The sequence below is a fragment of the Manacus vitellinus genome, unplaced genomic scaffold (assembly GCF_001715985.3).
Source record: "Manacus vitellinus isolate BGI_N305 unplaced genomic scaffold, ASM171598v3 scaffold_44_pilon, whole genome shotgun sequence".
In the NCBI taxonomy this organism is placed as follows: domain Eukaryota; kingdom Metazoa; phylum Chordata; class Aves; order Passeriformes; family Pipridae; genus Manacus; species Manacus vitellinus.
Genome location: NW_021940565.1, coordinates 208,420 through 230,096, shown reverse-complemented (window position 1 = coordinate 230,096; position 21,677 = coordinate 208,420). Strand labels below are relative to the sequence as shown.

The window sequence follows — 21,677 nt, the reverse complement described above, 5'->3', positions numbered from 1 at the left end:
TGGGAACTGCCTCGTTGGCAGAACGTGGGAGGAGGAAATGCTGGTGAAAACCTCTCTGAACCGAGATTGGTGTGGACTTGTGGGAGTGAGAGGAGATCATTTGTGTTTCTATAATGGCTTGAAAGCAAGGTAAAGCTTGTGACACAGCTGATCAGTGTGTTGTGTGCGTTGCTGTCCATGGCATCTCGCTGGATGGCTGGCCCAGACCTGGAGATGAGGATGTCTGTGACAGCATCTTTCCAGCCATCAGGGAGAACAGCCATAGGAGTCACTGGAATTAGGATGCAGCGCTCCTCTGCTTTTATTTGTTTCATTTTCCTTTCAACCATGTCACAGCCACTTAATAAGCCAGTGTTCTTCCACTACCCATCTCCTGAATTCCTGCCTCTTGTGTCATGCTCAGGTTCCTGTGGAGCACTGCTTGGTTGCACACCCTTCTCTTCAGCTCCCTGCTTGGTTCTTGGTGATCCCTCCTGGAGAAGGGCTGTGCTTTGATGACTGAGTCATTCTGCCTTTCCCATCTTCTCCTTTGACCCTGTATCACCTGCTTGCCCGTTGGTTTCATCCTGCAGCCTCAACCCTGGCAGTGCTCTGCAGGGGCACCCTCCTCGTCTGCACCTTCTCTGCCCGCTCATTACTCCTTGTTCTCGTGACATCACTGCTATTTCTGATCTGCTCTGTCTCTTTGCATCACTTTTTAAAATTATAGATAGCTATTGGCTGAAAAAAGGAAGGAGAAGCTAATTTGGGTGTCATTTATAAATACATTGTGTCTGTTCACGGGCAGTCAGGGGTTTTTAGGTTTGTTTGAGACCTAGTACAGATGGTTAGAACGGTCTTCTTCAGCCTTGCTTGTTGGAGGTACTCTGGTTCTATTTGGGAAGTTTGCAACTCTTAAAAGCTTGGGGAGTGAACATTTACCTGGTTTCTAATTGTAGCAAACTACAGTATCATTCAGAGTTCAAAGAACTGCTGATTGCCCTTTTGATCTTTATACTACCTGGTTGCTGTTGCACTCCAATGTCCTTTCATTTTACATATGGAAAGTATTACCTAAGCATAATTAAGAGGCTGCTTTGAAATAATAACGCTTTCCTTCCTTTTTTTAACACAAAAAGACATCTTTGTGATTTTTGTTTTGTTTTATTTTCAGCCCCATCTGTTTTGATATGATTGAAGAAGCCTACATGACGAAATGTGGACACAGCTTCTGGTAAGATTTGGTTTCTGTGTATTGCACAAAGTGTCCATCTCTTACAGCATGTGCAGATGGATATTGCTGTGAACCTCTTTTCTGTCTTCTCTCTGCAGTGAAGAAGGGTTGAAATGAAATTTTAAAAGATAGGTACCTATTAGATTAAAAAAAGTCTTCAGTGTTCAAACCCAAATATGTTGTGCCATCATATTTACTCTGTAAAGAAATGAAATGGTCATAAACTGCTGGCAGCATCCAGTACCCAAACTCAGAACAGTTTGTCAACTTACCTCGCTTGGTCTCACCTCTGTAGAGTGTTGGGAATGATGTTGGCAGGTCCTCCTTGCCTTTATGCAAGACCATACTCAGTTTGAAGCGGCTTGTACATTGTATATTGTAATTATTTTAAACTTTCTAAGAGGGGATATGCTTCAGGCTTTCCTGTTGTATTGAATTGGCCCAGCTCCACTTATTTTTCAGTGTGTTATCTCTGGCTGCCATGAGGAGCAAATGTTTCATGGAGAAGTGCAAGAACCCTCCAGGGGCAGGTGTGGAACTACCTGCTGCTCCTCCTCTCCACTAGAGATTGGTATCAGTGTTGAACTATGATATTTTAATGTCCCATCTGTGTTATACTCTTATGGTGTCTAACTAGAAATAAGCCTTAAGAAGTAAAATTGCAGTAGCATAAAGCACTTCCTCAAGCAGCAGCCTCAGGTAACTTTCAGAAAAGTTTTAACCTGCAACAGGTAAGATAACAGCTGATTTTGTGACCTCTGTGGTAATACTTTATCCCTGTGATCTGTGACTTTTTCGGGGTCCAAGATTAGAAACATTGAAATATCTTTATTTAGAAGGAATGGAGCAAAGTTGTCACCTGATGTCTCTTATCAGCTGTTGACATCTAGCAGGTTTTTAAGCTTGGTGCTGAAGTGCATCTTGTCATTCCTCTATTTCTCAGATAGCTCAACAGAGAGGACCTCTGAAGTCACTGTTAGTGAGAAAAGCAGCCAGCTGGTGAAGATGTTTCCTTTGCTCAGTTACCTAAAATGCTTTTAATGTTGCTTTCTAAGTATTTGGCTAATCTGGAAGAGTTGTTTGTGAATAATGAGTCTGTTTGTTACTGGGGCGTGAATTTGAGATGGAATTGTGGCTGAAGTATCCATGTTGCCACAATCCTCAGGGAAATAAGTGAAGTACTTGACTACCTTTTGTAATATTTGCCAGGAAACTTTGTTGTCTTTCTGCTGTAGCACACTCTGAGTTAATATTTTGACTCTGTAGGTTCTTGGCAGCACAGCTGACCTGGCAACACAAACAGTACACATTTTCTAAGGTTGATGTTATTTACCTTGTGCTTGTGTTTTTCTTTCATGTTTGCTCACTTTTGTTATTTGTGTTTTTAAACAGCTATAAATGTATTCACCAGAGCTTGGAGGACAACAACAGATGTCCCAAATGCAACTATGTGGTGGACAACATAGATCATCTTTATCCCAACTTCTTAGGTGAGCTCTAAGCTTGCATGAGAAACATCTTAGTTGCTAAGGTGCTTGTAATAAATTTGTCCTGTAAATTACTGGCTTCTGGATGTTGAAAACAAAACCTGAGCATCAGCCCTTTGGTTAGTTGACATTTTTCTGGGAAAAAAAAAGATTAATACTATAAATTGTTAATACTGCACTGCCCACAGCAGTTCTGTGTGCTGAGTTACAGTAGTGAGACTAATTTGCTGTTTTCATGCTAAGAAAAGCAAAACAAAGATGTTTTTCTGATGGCTGGAGATGTAAATATTTCTTTACTTTTGTTTCTTGCACTCTTGTTTGCCTAATAATCAAGGACATGCCCTGTTAACAAAGCATGGACACTGAAAGGGTGGAGGCTGAATTAGATATTGGGCTATTTTGGCTGCTGTAGTGAGGACCATGTGATTGGTGTATGTATAAATTAGATACAGAAGATACTCATACATACACATACCTGTATGCAATCCTGATTGCTTCCTACAGAGGGAGGAAATGTTTCTAAGTGGAAATAGAGTTTAAAACTCAGTTTTGTGGAGGCAAGATCAAAGGAAACACGCTGCAGTGTGAAATACCACATTAAAGCAAATCTTGATTTCATGTGCCGAGACATCCATTTAATAGGAAATGGATACAAAGCCCCAGGAGCCAAGGAATGCTTCAGAAATGGGCATCCTGATTTAGGCCCAGTCATGTTGTGCTGGAGATGGTGCTGAAGCAGGTCTTGGAGTACATGTTGGGCCAAAGAGTGTTTCCATACCCCTGTGCTCAGGGGTTTGAGGTCTGTGTGGGAGGGGGTAGAGCTTTAGAGGTGCATGCAGAGGACTGAAGTTATCTTTCTCTTTGCACAATTCACTAGACTGGTGTAAAATAAAACTGTGGGCAAAAAGTCTTTAAAAAGGCATATGGTAATTCAAGGAAAAAGTTGTTCTATTCAACTGTGCTTGGTTTTGACCTGTAATAAATGAGTTAATGTTTTCTCTCTCGTACTCTTCTGTGATATATTTCTGCCTTGGAGTTGAAAAGAACTACAGGTGCTTAGAAAAAGGAACTGGAGCAATTTGGGGAGCATGTAGGGTTTGTATTTGTTAATGATTTTTAAAAAAAATTTTTATATACACTACAAAAAACCATTAAGGAATATATTGGTCAGAAAAAAGTGGAGGCATCTACTGTTTTAATTACTGATGAACATCTGAGTGAGGGGTTAATAACTGAATATTAAGGTAGAATCTTTCATATTTGTTTTCTGAAATGTAACTCCTTCTCTTTGACATCTTATTTATGTTTTTTAGTCAATGAACTTATTCTTAAACAGAAGCAAAGATCTGAGGAGAAAAGACTCAAACTGGACCATTCAGTGAGTAGCACCGTATGTTCCAACTTTTTTACTTTATATTTACTTAATGGTTTTGTGCAGCAATTGTCGTTCCATGGCTTAAATTAAAAGAGATTGCACTGTTGAGCTGATGCTCTGAGTTGCTTTAGGGGGGAATAATATCAATATCAGTGGCAGTAGATCCCTTCAACCTTGTTAACAACTCCTGTTCTTCCCCCGCAGCAATGTGTGTGGAGGGAAGCTGTGTTAGCATAGCCAAGAGTCATATGATGTATTGCACATAACCTGGGAAACTACCCCTGGAAGCACACTTGTTTAAAGGCAGTCATTTCCATTCAGCATTGAAAACTAGAGCTGCAACGAGAGTAATGAATGATTAGAAGTGCCACGGGCTTGTCTAATCACGTGTGAGAAGCTGTGTTCTACAGGGAGGCTGGAGGAAGGCTAATACCGACCACAAGAGGGAGAAAGATGCATTTGGAGCCTGATGCTGTGGCTCAGATCCCGGATAAAACTGCCTGGATATCTTCTAGACTTGCTTCATGTCACAGAATCAAGGCGTGATCTGTGCTCTCAGTTCGTGAGGATCCATGTATAGCACCAGTGGGTGCCTTTGTACGTTAGGATCAAAAAGAATAAAAGACATTAGCCAGGAAACTTGTGTATTTGTCTTGCTATGTCTGGCATCCTTGTCTTCTGTGATTCAGAAATAAGATTGTAGAGTAATATGAAAAGTTATGTTTTTAAAAACCTCCGAAGGGGTATTAATTTAGGGGCTGGGTTGCAGAAACCAATGCTTTCAGTGGTTATGTGCTTTAAGGATTCATTGGTTTACTCACAGTAAGTTTTAATATTCATTATAAAATATGCATATACCTTATTTAATATAAAATATGCATAAACCAGATATGTTGAAATGCACACAATTGACCTGAAGGCATGTACAGTAGCTCATTGGAAATTGGTTTTACTCTTTTTCACAGTGTTCCTTTAAGAACTAAGCCTGTAGATGCACATGTTTTAGATAAATACCAATAAGTGGACAGCTACTATAACTTCATGCCCAATACAGTGTGTAATTTAGCTTCCACCTTTTGACTGCAAATAGAAAGTATAGACATCTCTAAAAAGAGGAATATTGGTGTTGTACCAGCTCCTTAAAGTGCCTGTTCTCCCCTTGTGTTACTTTTGGTATTAAGAAAAGGCATCCAAGACACATTGCAGCAAATACACCTTTACTTGGTTGTGGTCTCATGAAGAAATCATGTTGAGGCATTTTTGAAGCTTTCTGAGTAGTTTAGCAGTGGTACAATTAACAGGTGCATTGGTGTGTTAAAATTTGTCTCAAATCTTGTTCACTCAAGTTCAGTTGTTCTAGACTGAAACTGAGTTTTTTGCCTGAGTAGTTTCCACATGTTCTGTTGAAAGTTACATAATGTCCGTATAGAACATACAGCTTTTTACATATTTTATTTTTCTAGATCCAGTCAATAAAAATAGGCTACAGCCTCTGAGAAAATAGCTGATTTAGGCTGGATGGCATTTCTACTTTCCGCAAAATTAAATATCTTGATTTAGTGTCACAGCTTTTATAGGTCAGGATTTTTTAGTTCAGCTTCATTTCTTAGAAGGTCTAAAGACCTAAAGTTGGGTCCTGAGGCTTTTTGATGACAGGCTGTATTAGCATTAACTTATTATTATTCAGGTTTTCCTGTGCAACAGGAAAACCATTTCACTACTTTATTGTCAAGGAGAAGAGAAAAGAGCCTGTAGGGAAGAATGGGCTGCATGGTAGTATTTTGGCTCTCTGAGAAGTCCTCCTCAGCTCTAACAGTTTAAATGAGATCACCCTGATGAGCTCTGTCTTCTCAGCTTTCACCTTTCCCATGAAAATACTCTTAAGAGTAGCAGTGTGGGACGTGAGAGTAGAGAAAGTAAGCTGATACTACCTTCTTTGATTTGAATTTAGCATGAGGGCTTTACCTATTACTTAGGTTAAAAAAAAAAAATTAAAAGGTATTGCCACCTAACAGTATTTCAGATGTAATCCAACTAAGCTTGGATAAACGTGGCATTTTTTTTCTTTCTCCCTATAGAAACCTGCCCTCAGAAACTGGGGCACAAATCAGATAAAACTGTGGCTGTGAAATAATCTTTGCCCAGCAGCAGTAGCTGTGTTTTCATAAAGCACAAATATATTCCAAATAAGATAAGCAGTTGCACAGTAGGACAGAGGAGCTATATCCTGTACATGAGGGAATTGGGATACCTGAAAACTGTTTTGCAGTTTTGCAGAGGAATGAAATATTGCAGTGTTGCTTTTAATATCTGTTGCTGGGTACAGCCCTGCATGGCTTGGCCTCACCCTCTCCAACATCTCTTGTTCTCTTTCTAGAATGGCCACAGGTGGCAGATAATTCAAGATTTGTTGGGAACAGATCAAGACAATCTTGACTTGGCCAATGTCAACCTGATGCTGGAGCTGCTGGTGCAAAAGAAGAAGCAGTTGGAAGCAGTAAGAAGTTTCTCTTATTTAAATGAACACTTGTCTCTTTGGAAATTTTTTGTTTTCATACCTTGAAGTAAGATCCTACTGCTGAATTAATTGCTCAGCGTTTTCTCGTGTGTTTTGGTGTTTAAAAGTTGACCATTTTGCTGACCTTTGTAGTGAATAAACTTTTGAGCTGTGATGCCCAAAACTTGCTTATAATGTTGCTGGCAGGGTTATATAAACGAGCAGGGAAAATGGGAAAGGATAAGAGAAAGTGACCCACAGAACAGAGAAATGCACGTGAAGAGATTTACTAATTGAGTTTTGCACAAGTAAATGTCAGATCTTTCTTAGCAATAAGCATGAAGAAATCCAGAATATAGATTAAGGAATAAAATCAATGAGCATATGAAAAAGATAACAGCTTGTAGTTTCTTTCTGGAACTGATAGAATCTGAATGACAGCCTTTCCTGAAGAATTTTTTAGTATTTGATGCTTGAAAGAAAAGTTTTAAGTGCTTTGTTCATCGGGCTGGTTTGAAGATTTATACAATATGAAGCAAGCTGTTCCTATGATTTAACTGAAATGTGGTTGGTTTGGGCAGTTCTCATGTATTTGGCTTTTGATTTCAAGTGACCATTTTCCAGTTATAAGAGCCAGACCTTTTAAATTAAACTGAATTATTACAGAATTTGGCCCAGTGGAGTTTGAGTAGGAGCTTAGATTTTGATGGTGCTTTAAAACAGGTAAGGGAGAGTTGTATTTGGAATAGTTTAATTTATTTACACTTTCAGAATCAATATTTACACAGCTTGTGGTTCTGATGGAAGGAAAGGAACCCAAAATGTTTACTGACTACTAGCAAAACTCTTATATTACCTTATTGCAAGGGGACTTGTACATTATTTTTTTGTTGTGGTTCCCTGAAGGTATGGTGGGGAAAAAGAGTAAAACCTCTTTTTCCCTTCAAACCTTTTTGTCATTTGTGACAAATCCAAAGCAAAGAAGGCACAGGACGGAGTGTATGGGTGCTTCTGAGCACAAATATCTTTTAAGGATACTAAGCCTAAAAAAAAAAACCAAAATCGACTTACAGAGCAATTTAAAAATATTTTTCCTTGCTAGTTTTGCTTTCTTCACTCACTGTTGTCACAGGGATGGGGAGGAAGAAAATCCCAGAATAGTAGTAGTCTGACATGCTAATCTCTTCACTTGTCCTGTCATCACTGCCTTTAATGGATTCTGTGTGCTCCTATGCCTTGATCCTTTTTGAGTGTTATTTTCACAGTCCTTTAATTAATAAATATTTTGGTAGGTTGTGAAAATAAGTCTCAGAATGCTGGGATAGAATTAGGGCTATGTTAATGCTGGAATATAGGGTTTGGGTTTTTTCCTTTTGTGCTTCTCTTATCTTTCCATGTCCAGTTTTTGGTCCACTTGGACGAAAATATTAAACTGATGGTTGAGGTAAGTTACCTGTTATGGAAAGACTGCAAAGGGATGTTTTAGCTTTATCAGTGATTTCATTGTTGTCTTCCCCTCTGGAGAAATCTTCAGCAGTGATCTCTACATAAACACAAATGTTAGTTTTGAAGCAGATGTTTGTTTTTGGTTTTTTATATAAACACTTCATGCTTTAGTATGTTAATCATGAAGCAGATGCTGATGATCTTCCAGGGTAGCAGATGAGTCTGTGAGGAACCTGTATTCCAAAATCAATTGCAGGTGCAGTGGCCAAAGAAAAAGAAAAGCATTTTGACTTATTAGTAAGTCATTAGTGATGCACAAATAAGAACTGTTGTGGTGAGGCGAACAAAACCTTAAAACTACCATTTTCTTAAACTGCCTTAAGCTATTTTTCTCTTTTTAACCTCTGAATGGGAGCTGTTTCAGTGCTAAGTGTGGATTGCCGTGTATAAAATGAGTGTTTTTTCTCTTACCATATTGTGTTGCAGGAATCCCATGCTGCCCAACTGCAGATCCTGATGGAATTTCTCAAAGTTGCCAGGAGAAACAAACGAGAGGTAACTTGTTTTGTGCTTCAGTGGGTGAGGTGGTGTCTGCTGCTCTCTCCCAGGGCGTTTCTATTGAAGTGATGTGTTAGCCTGCCATTATCTCTGTAAAGAAAAACTCCAGGCGTGTTTGGGGAAATCTCAGGCAGAGGACACATGGGTAGGAAGGAAAATTAATCTCTTTACGTGTGACAGCTTCAATTTTTAATCACTTGCCTTTTTGTCTCACGCTGGTGAAGCATGTGGGGAGATAGTGATTCCTTGGTGTAAATTTACGTCAAGTTCTTGAAACGAGGTTTTTAGACTTGATTTTTAGTGTGTTTTTTTTTTTTTTCTGGGAAAATGGAAAGATGGGGAAGGAGTGAAATTGTTGTCAAGTTTTTTCCTTTAGTGTATCAAATGCCATGACTAATGTGGTGACGTAAAAGAATGAATATTCTTCGTTTTTTCCTCATTTGTCCTAAAACGAGTGTCTCAAGAAATACGAGAGGGTTTTATAATCACATAGACAGTCTTTCATGGTTTGGGACTTATCTTTCATAATGTCATGCAATATGTAAACTATAATACCAGAAATATCCCAGAAACCTAGAAAAATGATCATGAAAACAGCAGAAGGACAAGCTCTCTTGGAGGCCACGGTTTCTAAAAAAGATGTGAAGAACATAAGACCCAACAGCATGACTGTTTTAAGGTCAAACTTGAAACCAGGTAAAGGTGATGGGTATAAGAAGCCTTGTCCAGAATGGATTAAGGGTCTGGTTATGGAGTGATTCCAAAGCAAGTTAAGTTGTCAATGCACCAACAGATATTCATGGTCAAAAACAACAAGGGTGGTGGAAAGTCCAAAGAAGGGCAGTGGAGCTGGGGAAGGGTCTGGAGCACAAGTCTGATGAGGAGCAAGTCTGAGGGAGCTGGGGGTGTTCAGCCTGGAGAGGGGGAGGCTCGAGGGGACCTCATTGCTCTCTACAACTCCCTGAGATGAGAGGAGGTTGTAGCCAGGTGGGAGTTGGGCTCTTCTGCCACATCTCAAGTAAAAGGACGAGAGGAAATGGCCTTAAGTTGATATTAGAAAAAATTTTCTGTGCTGAAAGAGTGTTCAGGCACTGGAATAAGTTGCCCAGAGAGGTGATGGAGTCACAGTCTCTGGAAGTGTCTAAGAGGCATCTGGATGTGGCCCTTGGGAATATTGTTTAGGTGTGATTATGGTGGTGCCTGTTGGTGGTTAAACTGGATGAAGGTCTCTTTGAACCTTGATTCTTTGACTTGCACCTGGGAAACCTTTCCCATCTTATCTGCATCTGCCTTTGGCTCTGGTAATAATGTACAAGGATAACATCTCCTTTTAAGGCTAAGGAAACTTAATTTTGGCTGCAAATCCTCTGAATACAGCCTTTGGAACATCCTGAAAGCAATTGGGATATATAGCTCATTTCAGATCCTCTCTGTCCCTGCTTATGTGTTCCCTCTGCTGCCAAGACTTGCTCTGACGTTATTTCTTACCCCCCTTTATATTCCTACATGAAATGCAGACTGTCACATCTCAAAAGACTTCTGTGCAGGCCTGTCACTTCTGTCCTTGCCATAGTGCTCAGTGCCTGGCCTTGCCACTTATTTTGAGGGAAATGAGGACTTGTCAGACTTGCTGCTAGCAGTCTTTCTTTTTGCTTGATAAGGGTAAGAAAGATAAAAACCAGTGGGAAGATGCATGGAAAACACAGACCAGTCAGTAGGATAGTTTTACATACCAAAATCTACCTCGGGCAGTCATTTTACCCATAAGGTAAATTAAGCCAGTTGCTGCTTCCCTTTTGGTAAGTATCCAGGTCCTCCCTGGAGATGGTGGAGTCTGTGGCAAGTACTCCTTTCTGGAGGGAATTTTGTGGGGATAATAGAGGAGTTACTATTTGGGTTATGCCAGTGTTGATGTATCCAGACCTCAGAAAGCCTGAGATGGTGGTTCGGAGGGTGAGAAGGGGGAGTTAAGTGACCTCATTAATGCAACAAAGCACAGAGAGGCTATCAAAGCTTCTAAATTCACTGTGGTTTGTTTTGATGCTGTAAGAGATGACTGTTTAAGAAATGAGGATGGAACTCAAGGAACCTGTGAGGACCCTGAAACACTTCAGTGTGCTGCACATTGTTGTGAGTCATACGAGCAGGCTTTACTATGGGGAGGAACAGTACTTTTTCCCCTTTCCTAATTCAGGCCTCGTTTTATTAAAGATGACTGCACAATAATAGCACTTTCAGCAAGCCATAGCTGTAATGATAAGTTCTTAATAAATAAAAAAGATTCTAAGCATTACATAGGGTGCTTGTTTCTGATTTTTAGCTTAAATGTTTAAAGGAACATTGGTAACTTTGCTTCCTAATATGCCTCTTGGAAGATTATTTATTGCAAGATTTTATTAACAGGTTTTATTTACTACATACTGCAAGTTCTTACATAGGGACTTGGGTACTTTGTAAGTTCATACAGATATTGCCCCAGAGGTGGTGTACCTGTATAATATATCACAACATGTTCAGAGCAGATGATTAACCACCTGTAACCCTCCTGGCTTACTTCACTCATAAGTTATGTATTTTTTTTCTCCTGCATTCATAAAATGGTGAGTTCTGAGCATATTGGAGGGGGGTTACATCTAGAAGAAAACTATCTTTATAGACTTGTACTTCAAAATTCAGAATATTGGTGTAGTCAAGTATTTTGACAAATGCCTCTTTGTTCCACTTTCATAATTTCTCTAGAAGATAAATGTGAGGTTCAGCACCTGCAGGAGTTTCTATTAGAAATCCTGTTTTGATCTGTTCATAACTTTCCAAAACATTGATCTTTCAAGCTGAAATTTACTGCATGGTTTTTTCCACAAAGGTATTTGCAAGTCCTTTTTCTTTTTAAGTTCATATATTACATTTTGTTTTCGTTTTCACCTAGGGCAATGTGGCAAAAAAACCCAAATCCCTGGCAATAGTAATAGAAAAAAAAATATCTTACTTTGAAAAAGATTGAAAACAAATGACTAAAGCTTGAAAATACTTTTTCAACAAAATAACAGATAGTTTTGGAGGGGAGAAATGTATTGATCATCCACAACAGTTGGTAGTCTCTAAGGGAAACTTAGCATGGCTGAGTGCCTTTCCATATGTGTGCACAGTTAATTGAATGCACACTCTCCATTTTTTTGGATCCAAAAAGTCTGGAAGGTCAAGTTTTAATAATGAAATATTGACTTCTGAGTTTTTTTTATTCCTATTTTCCAGGGAAACCAAATGCAACGACCTGTGACTTTTTAAAATTCGTGTTTTCATGAAGGAGCTTTAACTGTGTTGCACAAATGCTTTTGCAGATTTAACTTTGTTAATTTTAAATGTTCACATGTTCTTTCATCTCTAACACTTTGTGAGAGAGCTGATTGTATCAGTTAATTCTCCCCAGTTTTATATTCATCACTTTACAAAGAGGCCTTACTAATTGTCTTGTCAGGATTTGAATGTTACCAAATGGAGTTAGACACCACCATATATATCATATAGATAATTTGTCCTAAAACATTGTTAGCTCAGCTACCTGATGGCATTTCTGTCAAGTAACACCATTGCCTTCTGAAGGAGAATACTGAGCTTAATGATTAGGATCACAAATCAAGTTCTACAACATACAGGTGCTATTCCCTGGGTGCCCTCATGTTTCTCTTGGCAGCTGTCACTTCATTTTTATGTTCTGTGGGCTTTTTCTTTCTAATAATGTGACATTAAGTCTCTCACGTCTAACAAACAAGACCTCTTTCATGTCTGCTAATGCACAGGGACTGTTTTTTAGGCTGGTAAACATCCTGGGACAAAGAAATAATCCTGAAATGTCTCAGGTTTGTGGCACTGAGTGCCTGCTTAGCATTTCAGTATCATCATTGTACCTTTCAGCCTCAGATGCATGTGTATCTCCAGCTGTCTTCGCTTACTCCACACTGTGAGCATGTTAAATACTAAAAATAAGAGGAGTTATTAGTTATTGTGGGATAATTGCAGGGAATTATAAGCATGAATCCTCCAGGGATGTCATTACCTTGTGTTAATCACTCCACCTGTCAAGACTTCTGTTCTGTGCATACACACATGGATGAACTAATGAGTAAGCAAGAGGAGGTGACAGAAGCAGAAATCAGTCATGCTCTTATGTTGTCATATAGTCTTGATTACATCCCAGGACTGCTGAGGAGAATTTATAGCTATAGTAATCTCTTTCCTATCCATTGCACTTAAATAACTGGTATTTTAAATCTATTTGCATTTCTGAGCTGCTGAATGAGAGACGTGAGCTCTGACTGCAGTGATAATAAGCCCAAGGATACAGCAACTGTGTGAGCAAGCTGGAGATTATCATATTGATATCAGCATATAATAACTGATTCTCCTTGCTGCAGTAGAGAGGTCTTGCAAAGAATAAGGGGCAGCTTAGAACTAGGAGCTAAGTAGCACCTACAGTGGTGTATTAGACTCCAAGGCAATTAATCTAATTGTTTAGGCAGCTTTGTTCCTTGCCTCAGATGTCTTTCTCTCGTGACACTTGGCTATCAGACCCTATCACTAAGCCTTCAAAGCATAATCCCTCCAAACTGTAGGATTTAAATGAGGGAGAGGAAAATTGAAGATGTGAAACATGTATTTTATCAGGCAGGCAATTCCTTCCTCCTTTCCTGGGAAATTCTGTGTGTTAGACAACTCAACCAGGATTTTGTTCTCAAGCCTTCCCCAGTTATGAGAAAACACAATTCGGAGGAAGTATTGATCAGAGAGAAATATTCCATGCAGATAAATGTGTTGCAGATGGACTGTCCATGTGTCTGAGAGGCTTGGATGCCACATTTCACTAATGAAAGTACGTTGTGGAGGCTCAGGTGTTCTTGTCTTCATAGCAAGAGAAACCCTGCATCTCTTTTGACTTGTGCAAAGACTTTGTAGCAGCGAGGTGTTATGTCAAAATAAATGAGATTTGCAATTAAATTAAAAGACTAAAATTTCTCTAAAACCTGTAAATGACCTCCTTGCCATAGTTGCCCTGTGTAACAGGTTCTGTATCCAAAGCAATAATGGAAAGAAAACACAGAGACAGACAAGACTTAGAGAGAAACTGATCTTACTGTGCAGTTGTCATTGAGGTATGGAATTCTACAGGAGAAATTAATGTCACTTGGTGCCTTTAGGGGAAGTTCAGCTGTTGATAATGAAGTGGACACTCAAGTTTGTTAGAGCAGTAGTTGGTGGAAGAACAAGAATTAGGAAGTGTCCAGTGTTGGATGGATGAAGCTATGGGATAAGATGAAAGGTTTATCTGAAAAGACTACCTGATTTATCCTTCTCATGTGGACAGGTGATACTTTTTCCCCTGTCCTGGTTGGTGCAATGGCTTTCTATGTCTGGGAAAACGATGCTCCCTCTGGTAATAGTCTCATCTGTTTGAATCTGTGTGTATATTGTCACAAATGCATGAGAAGTGTGGATCAGAGCCTTGAAAGGTGTGTGACTGGACCATAATGTGACCTGTGAGCTTCCAAAAGTGTGAATCCAGATGCTCTGTTTGTCTCTCGTGAGCTCTGTTCAGCAGCTTGTTCGAGTAGTGTTCCTGGCACCATTTCTGCAGGAAATAACTTTTGCTGTTCTTTCCTTGTGCCTTTTCTGGAATTACAAAGGCAGTTGGTCAAAGAGTATGTGGCTCCTTGTGTGTTTTTCTAGCCTGTCTCTGCGGCACTGGGAGGCTCTGCTGAGCTTGTAGATTTTTGCAAACACTTAGAACTGGCACCAGGAGACCCAGTGAAGACTGCTCGTTGTCTGTGCTGTACAAACACAAAGGAGGAAGTTGCTGCTTCCCGAGGGGCCCTTGCTCCAGGAAAAACAGGAAGCTCAAGGATGAAACCTCAGTGCTGTGCCCAGCTGCACTTGTTAGTAGATAGCCAGCCAAAAACAAACTCACCATGACCTGGTGCTTAACATTGTGTAAGTCCTTGGTGGCTTCTTGACTTAAACATCTGAAATCCCTTTTCCAGAGATGATAAGAAATAGAGGCTATTTTGAGGTCATAGCTTTTCTTTTGTATATGTTTGCTTGTGTGTAACATGGGACCAGTGTGTTATACACCTTCTTATTTTAGTTCATTCAGTGGAGTTGAAATTATGAGGTTTAACCACTGAATTAAAACCTTCTCTTTGTCCACTTTGGCCTTTTCAGTTCTGGGAAAGCATCTGTGTCTGAGAAGAGAGTTTATAGTATGTGCTTCTCTTTTAGCATTAATTTCAGTGGTCATTCTAAGTGCTTTTGCTGACTTAATCCAAAGTTTGACAGGCGCGAATCTGCCCATCACTGGGACAGGACTTGGCTTGCTTTCTGTGCCCAACATAGTGAAAATCAAATTAAGGCCCTTAAATCTGGATATCCTGCAAGGACTCTAATTCATTTAGCTTTCCTTAAATGTCCCTCAAAGGCTGGCAATTATAAATCAGTAGTCTCATTTTTCAAAGTTTAATTGGAACGAATGTGGACTGATTTAAGGTCTTTGATAGATTAAAACGCTTGAGCCAGCACACCAAAAAAAAGGAAGGTCTCAATGTGGGCATTATTAACTCATTTGATGCTGAAGGCATGAGAAGACTTCTCCTAAAATAAGCACAAAACACACTTGCCTGCTTTTAGACTTGCTGCTGTCAGGTAAGTTTACAGTAGGTTGTGACTAGAAGGAAGAATTGGTGAATAAAATCCCAGATCTCATACTCTTGGCCATGTGCAATAGTTAATAAAATCTGGCCAATAAAAGGTCTCTGCTCTTGTTCCCATAAAAAGTCTCCTGTTTATGTGATGGCAGCAAGCATCAATTATTTTTCAGATGTCCAGTTTGGCTCTGAACCAGTACATTGTAGAATAGCTGTTTTCCTCACTGTAATTTTGGAACTTGTAAGTGGTTTTGTAACTTCTTTTTAAATGGGGTTTATGAAAGTGGGGGACTAATGGTATTTGCTAGAGTTGAGTTCAGGCAGGACCCGTGCTGTGCAAGTGTCACTTAACTTTACCACTAATCTTGGAGCTATAACACCACCTACTACTCTTGCTGTAGGTTTCACAAGTGAAAATGGAATTATCTGTTATGGTGTAGTGGTTTGTAAATTATCTGTGGCAGTGTAGTTCTAAACCATTAAACTTCTGCTGTCTGTGCCTCAAATTAAACACAAACTGAAACCATCAGAGTAGAGAGAGATTAGGATATATTTATAGTGTCATCTCATTCCAAGGAAGAAGAAGCCATAGTAGAAATAGATATGGACCCAGCAGTCCTTTCTTATCCTGTGTTCAGGGACAGAACCTTTGGTTAGTGTTTAAAAGGAAAACTGAAGTGGTGGATTATCTAATACAGAGCGTACATGTATTTGGAATGCTATACAACAGGAGGGCTGTAAGTTGTGGTTTTTGTTTAAGCAAAACCTTCTTAAAAACTTAAAGGACCAAGTTTAAGCACTTTAGTGAATAAGTCTTTGGGAGTAGCTTGCCAGATATGTCCCACTAAGGCTAATATGTCTTGCTATACTCATAACTGGATTTGGGCAATATGATATTCCCTGGTAAAGCTGAAATGACAAAAACTTGTTTTGCCTTTGGAGAATGTGTTGTGGACACAATGTGTTAAGCTTTCTGTGGACTTCCCAACTCAGCAACAGCTTCTGCTCACAGGCTATATTGCCAGTTGCTAAATTTTTACTGGGGGCTGATCAGGTGAACTTCCATCATGGAGGTGAACTCCGTGTATTTATTTAGACTTGTGCGTCTTGGCGAACCAGACTTGCACTGGAGCTGAGCTTTGTCTGTTTATGTCCAGACCTGGAGCTCTCACCTAGAGAATTGTGTCTGTTTGGGCCTTGCAAGGCTGGGTTTGGGCTCTGTGAGTGATTGGGTGGGAATGTCTGCTGAATGAGGGTGGGAATTGGGGCTGGAAATCGGATGATGTCCTGGCTTAGGTGTTAATCTTTGTCAAGTCTGTGGCTTCACGGTTGTTAGAGGTGAGTGAAGCCAGGTTGCTGACTGACTGAAAAGTAATTGAAAAACCTGGCAAATATTAAATGTGACACAAAGAAGGGAAAGGGCTGTTGAGAGGGGAAGTCTCCTTTCTGACCCTTTCAGAGATAGTCCTCAAATTGACTGGGGTTCATGGTGTAATCCAAGGTAAGTATCACACCTTTGAAAGAAATGCCATGTGGTGCTTGATTGGTGCCAGGAGCAAATCTTACTCCTAGTTATAATAGGTTTTTTCCAATCCAAAATTTTTATCATTAATTTTAAATTGGCAAATGACAGATTAACTGCTAGCATGAAAAATACTCTTAAAACCTTTTAGCAAAAGATTTTATTTTTTGTTGAAGGGTGAAGTGATAACTATTGCTGTCTTTCATGGTGTTTTTTTTCTAATTGTGACAAGACAAGGAAGAATGGTTTTGGACTGAATGAGGGTGGGTTTAGATAATGTATTAGGAAGAAATTCTTCCCTTTGAAGGTGGTGAGGCCCCAGCACAGGTTGCCCAAAGAAGCTGTGGCTGCCCCATCCCTGGAAGTGTTGAAGACCAGTTTGGATGGGGCTTGGAGCAACCTGATCCGGTGGAAGGTGTTCCTGTCCATGGCATGGGGGTGGAACCTGATGAACTTTAAGGTCTCTTCCAACCCAGACAATTCAAGGAGTCTCTCCTTGGTGTTTGTGAGCCAGTTATACCTTGCATGAAAGATGTTAGAGGAGCATAATGGTATGAGTTTGAATAATGTGAGTCTCTTTGTGATTGACATCAAAGTACCTCATGCTCTTGTTTGGCATTGTTTCACAATAACAGCTTTGTCTTGAATGTGGTTTGTGTGCACACTTATGTTAATCTGAGCATTTGAGCCTCCTGCCTGGTGACTTTGGAACTGTGTACCACGCTGGTTAAGATAGTTCAGGTTCCTCTGTGAAAAGACGGCAATTTATCTTGTTGGTGGTGCAGTGGAGATTGATTTAGACTTCTCCCATTCTCTTATCCACAGCAATTGGAGCAGATCCAGAAGGAGCTAAGTGTTCTGGAAGAAGATATTAAGCGAGTAGAGGTGAGGCGCCCAGACATTGTTCCGACTCTGGCAATTTTTCATTTTCATCAAGCTGTCTGCCTTGCTGTGGGGCTGCTGGGTTAAATTTATGGCATTCGAGTCAGTAATGGGAAAATGAACAGATGATGCTCTTTCTTTAATTCGTTCATTTAGTTGATGTGTGGAGGCTGCAGGTTGGTAGCTCTTATATAATCGTTTCTTTCAATTTCTTTGTGTTGGTAGTAAGTATTCTCGAGTAGTTGCTAGAAATCAACAGGCAGTGTATTGATCAGAACCTATGATTTTTGTACATTGCAGTGTTCTGGCTGTTTGCACAGGTCGTTTAAATCTTAGCAGCATGTCACCATTAAAATGGAGAGGGGTTTGGGGGGTGCAAAAGAATTGTAATGCAGAGACTGGGTAGGAGCAGAACCAATTCCTGCTGCATGTCCGAACAGATTCCCGCTACCTCCTGATATAATTCACTTATATTCACTTATCCTTAATAATGGGGATCTCTTTTTCTTGCTCCGAATTACACTCCATGTATTTGTAAACCCATCAACGCAGTCCTTTTGTCCTTACTGAGCCCTCAGCTTCCTCTTTGGTCCTTTCCTCTAATCATTCTAGTGTTTAATCTTGGAGTAGGAAGCTGATGTTTCAGGAGTACATCAGACTGCCACCTCTCAAAATAGTATTCCCTTAAAGCTTCTTGGGATTCAGTTTGCAGGTCTGCTTCTCTCTTCTTGCTCATCTTGAGCAGTCAGCATGAGCTCCCAACCACTGCCCAAAAGCCTTTTAGGTTTCTTCACATGATTTATATGCATGCTGATGAATTAGCAAAATATAAATACAACTACAGGAACTTCCCTTTATCTAATAGCTAACTGGAATTTTTTCAGACCTCTTTTCCCTAAATGTTTCTCAAGCTTTGGGGAAATAAATATACCTTAGCATGTTTTCTTGAGACTGGTAAAATACATCTGGAGGTTTAGGAGAAGCTATTCCCAAAAGCTGTGGGATCCCTCAAAGAATATCCAGCTGCCTGTTTCTCTACTCTTTAATCAGGCATTTCAGTGGGCTGCAGCTAGGGTACATTCCTGGTGTGTGGTGGTGACCTTGGCTCTGACCTCTAAAGCCTGGGATCTCTCTTGTCACAAATATCCTACTTTCTGCCTAGCAACTAATGGGCACCTAGTGGGAATTTGAAAGCACAAGTAATATTGTCCTGGACACTCTTTGCCCCCCAAACTAATGAGCTGCTGCATCCTGCATAGCTTCCATTTCCCAAACAGATGAAAGACAGTCTCATACTGGGTACACAGTGGTGACTTAGTCTGACAGGGACAAAGCCAAGTTTATGTGCAAAGTTTATGTCTTGAGCAGTTGTCCCAGAGAAGACTGATAGATCCTCTTTTAAGTCTGGGGCACCACCTTTTCCCTGCTGCCTTGTGGCTGTTCTTGCCATGACCCATATCCAGCTTTACTTTGCAGTTGTGATGTTAAATAAGTTTGCACAGATCTCAAAAACGTACTTAGAGCTTGCATGCTCTGCCATGTTTAAGAGAGGTGCTGGGTTCAAGGCAATTGGATGCTACCCACATCTACTGGGTTTTTGAAGTATAAACTCCAGAACTGCCCCTCTTGGGGCAGTAGAATTTTTGAAATCCAGTTGGAATGATAACTGAAAAGAAATTGAAGAAAATCAATGTTTTGTCACATACAGTAAAGATTTTTTAGGTAAGAGTTGGATAAATGTAGACACAGTTGGTTATCTGCTTGGAAAACCAGAAATACTATGTGAACACTGTGTATTAGACATACTCTTCAAGCTTTGCCAGCTTTGCTGTAACGTGGCTTTCTGGTTTCAGGAGATGAGTGGCTTGTACTCCCCGGTCAGTGAGGACAGCACGGTGCCGCAGTTTGAGGCTCCCTCACCGTCACACAGGTATGGAGCTTGCAACTCAGCTTGGACTTCAGGCTGTCCATATTGCACTGTACTTGCTGGGCCTCCCCATGCCATGCCCAAAACACAAGCAAAGCTTGTTTGTGAGTGCCATAAGTATTTTTCTGTTCTGTTTCTGATGGATATAAACTTTATGTGAAGAAAAAGCCATCCGAGTCTGCAGTTGAATGAAAAACCTGCTCTAAACCAGATACTGTGGAAAGCTGATGGCTTTAAATGTCACATGGATTAGTAAACTTGAGTCATAGGCCTTTGCTATGATATGGAATATTACTGTTATTTACATGCTGCCTTTTCTGAACATTATGCAGTTCTGCCTGGCATGTGAAAGGTCTTAATTTTGTATGATATTGGTGTCCTCTGGCTTCCCCACTCTGGTGTGAATAGCTAAAGGTACAGGCTGGGGATCCAAATTTAAAATATACAACCTGTTGATTCTGTTTATCTGCTGTCTGCTTTGATTTAATGAAATGCCTTTCTAATAACATAGTTTCAGTGTGGATTTTTGTCTGGAATATTGCATAGTCTGGTTTCTTGATGACAAAATTGCAGATGTTTCTTGTGTCCAAATTGCATGTGCCAGGGTTTGAAGTGCTGTACTTTGTAGATGTGTCTTTTGGTAGTAAGAAAGCTCTGATTTTACAGGGTTATGTTATTAAGTGATCATCTCTCCTATCTCTTAAAAGTAGAGTTCTCTAAACTGTCAACTTCTGTTATAAAATTGTACTGGTAGATTTTTTGCTGTTAGCAGTTCTAAACTTAATAGCCCAGGAGTAAGGAAGGAAAAATTATCAGATTTCCTCTCCTACAGAGACTTAGATAGAGTGCTCTGATGAGGAACCCAGCAATGTTGGCTGGGATTTCCTACCAAAATGCTGTTTCTGGACACAGAGACCAGAATCTCTCATATTTCTATGAAGCTCTGACTGGCCCTGAGGGAAGGGACAGGAATAAGGCCAAGATGGATGGGAACAGCATTTCTAATTCAACTCTTCGCTGCTTCTTTAATTCTTTTTGGGTGCAGGTGTGTTTCTTGACATGGGTTATTGCTGTTTTGCCAAGAAGCAGTTTTGTGAAGCTGATGAGATTCTTGTCAGGTTCTACTAGTTTCCTGGTTATTGGCTATTAAATAAACTGGTTTTGCTCCATGGTACTGATGCTTGAGGAAAACCTGAGCACTGACTGGGCTCAATTTGTTACATTTTGAAGGCCCTCAGGCCTAGAAAAGTTGTGTTGTTTTGTTTTAACAGGAGATTGTTCTTATGAGTAGAAATATATCTCTATTGCTTGAGCCAAGCTAAGTAACAAGCTCCCAAAGAACTCTTTTATCTGTTGAAGGCTGGAATAACATTTAAAGCCCAAGAGGTTTAGTAAATATTTTAGTGATCCAAAATATTTTAGCAATTTTTGGATTGATGTACTTCCCCTGGGCTCTCCTGGGAGATGGCAGTGGGTTGGCCCTGTGATGGGAGCAGAGGCCACAGGCTTTTTCTTGGCCAACATTTTCATACCTTTCTGGTTCCATCTTGGCTGTGTATTGAACTTTTGGGTTTTCCCTCTGGTACAACACACCAGGGGTTTGATATAATAGGATATTTAGGGGTTTTCTAGGGAATGTGGGGTTGCCTTTTTCTCTGAGCTTGAGAAGACCTTATGTCTGTTTCTCAATGACATTCCTGCATTAAGAAGTAGCCTTGAGTGATTGAAGAGAAATTGGTATGTGAAGGAAATGTCTGAACACTGTAACTTCTGTCCCCACCCTATCCTTGACCATTTTGTGTAGTTCAAGTGATAGAATTGGTGTGAATTACCATAACTCAGATTCCAGAAAGGCCTGCCACTTGAAATTAACTTTCTTTTCAACATGAAATGTGGGTTTTGAAGAATATCTCAAACTTTGCTCCTTGAAAAGGATGGTCCAGAACAGCTGGTGGTTTTTTTTCTTTTCAGCTCTGTTAACAGAAATATTTAATCTCAAGAGTGCATTTTAGAGATGCCTTGAACTACTAAGAATGAAATACAAATATAGTTTGAGATGGATTCACTTCCATGTTAAA

The 21,677-nt window shown here is 40.0% G+C and overlaps 1 protein-coding gene across 3 annotated transcripts in view; it reads left to right on the top strand.

The window, feature by feature from the left end:
- Positions 1-21,677, top strand: part of COP1 (COP1 E3 ubiquitin ligase) — a 123,163-nt gene that overhangs the window by 5,665 nt on the left and 95,821 nt on the right. For 2 of the 3 annotated variants that reach the window (XR_003916051.1, XM_018079104.2), the window contains exons 2-8: positions 1,154-1,213; positions 2,606-2,703; positions 4,014-4,090; positions 6,453-6,572; positions 8,505-8,573; positions 17,616-17,675; positions 19,526-19,602. Coding sequence is in view for 2 of the 3 variants with exons in the window: in XM_018079104.2 (XP_017934593.2) it covers positions 1,154-1,213; positions 2,606-2,703; positions 4,014-4,090; positions 6,453-6,572; positions 8,505-8,573; positions 17,616-17,675; positions 19,526-19,602 (561 nt within the window). In the remaining variant the exon portion in view is untranslated. The remainder of the gene's footprint in view (positions 1-1,153; positions 1,214-2,605; positions 2,704-4,013; positions 4,091-6,452; positions 6,573-8,504; positions 8,574-17,615; positions 17,676-19,525; positions 19,603-21,677) is intronic. The other variant, XM_029962264.1, reaches the window with a different exon arrangement.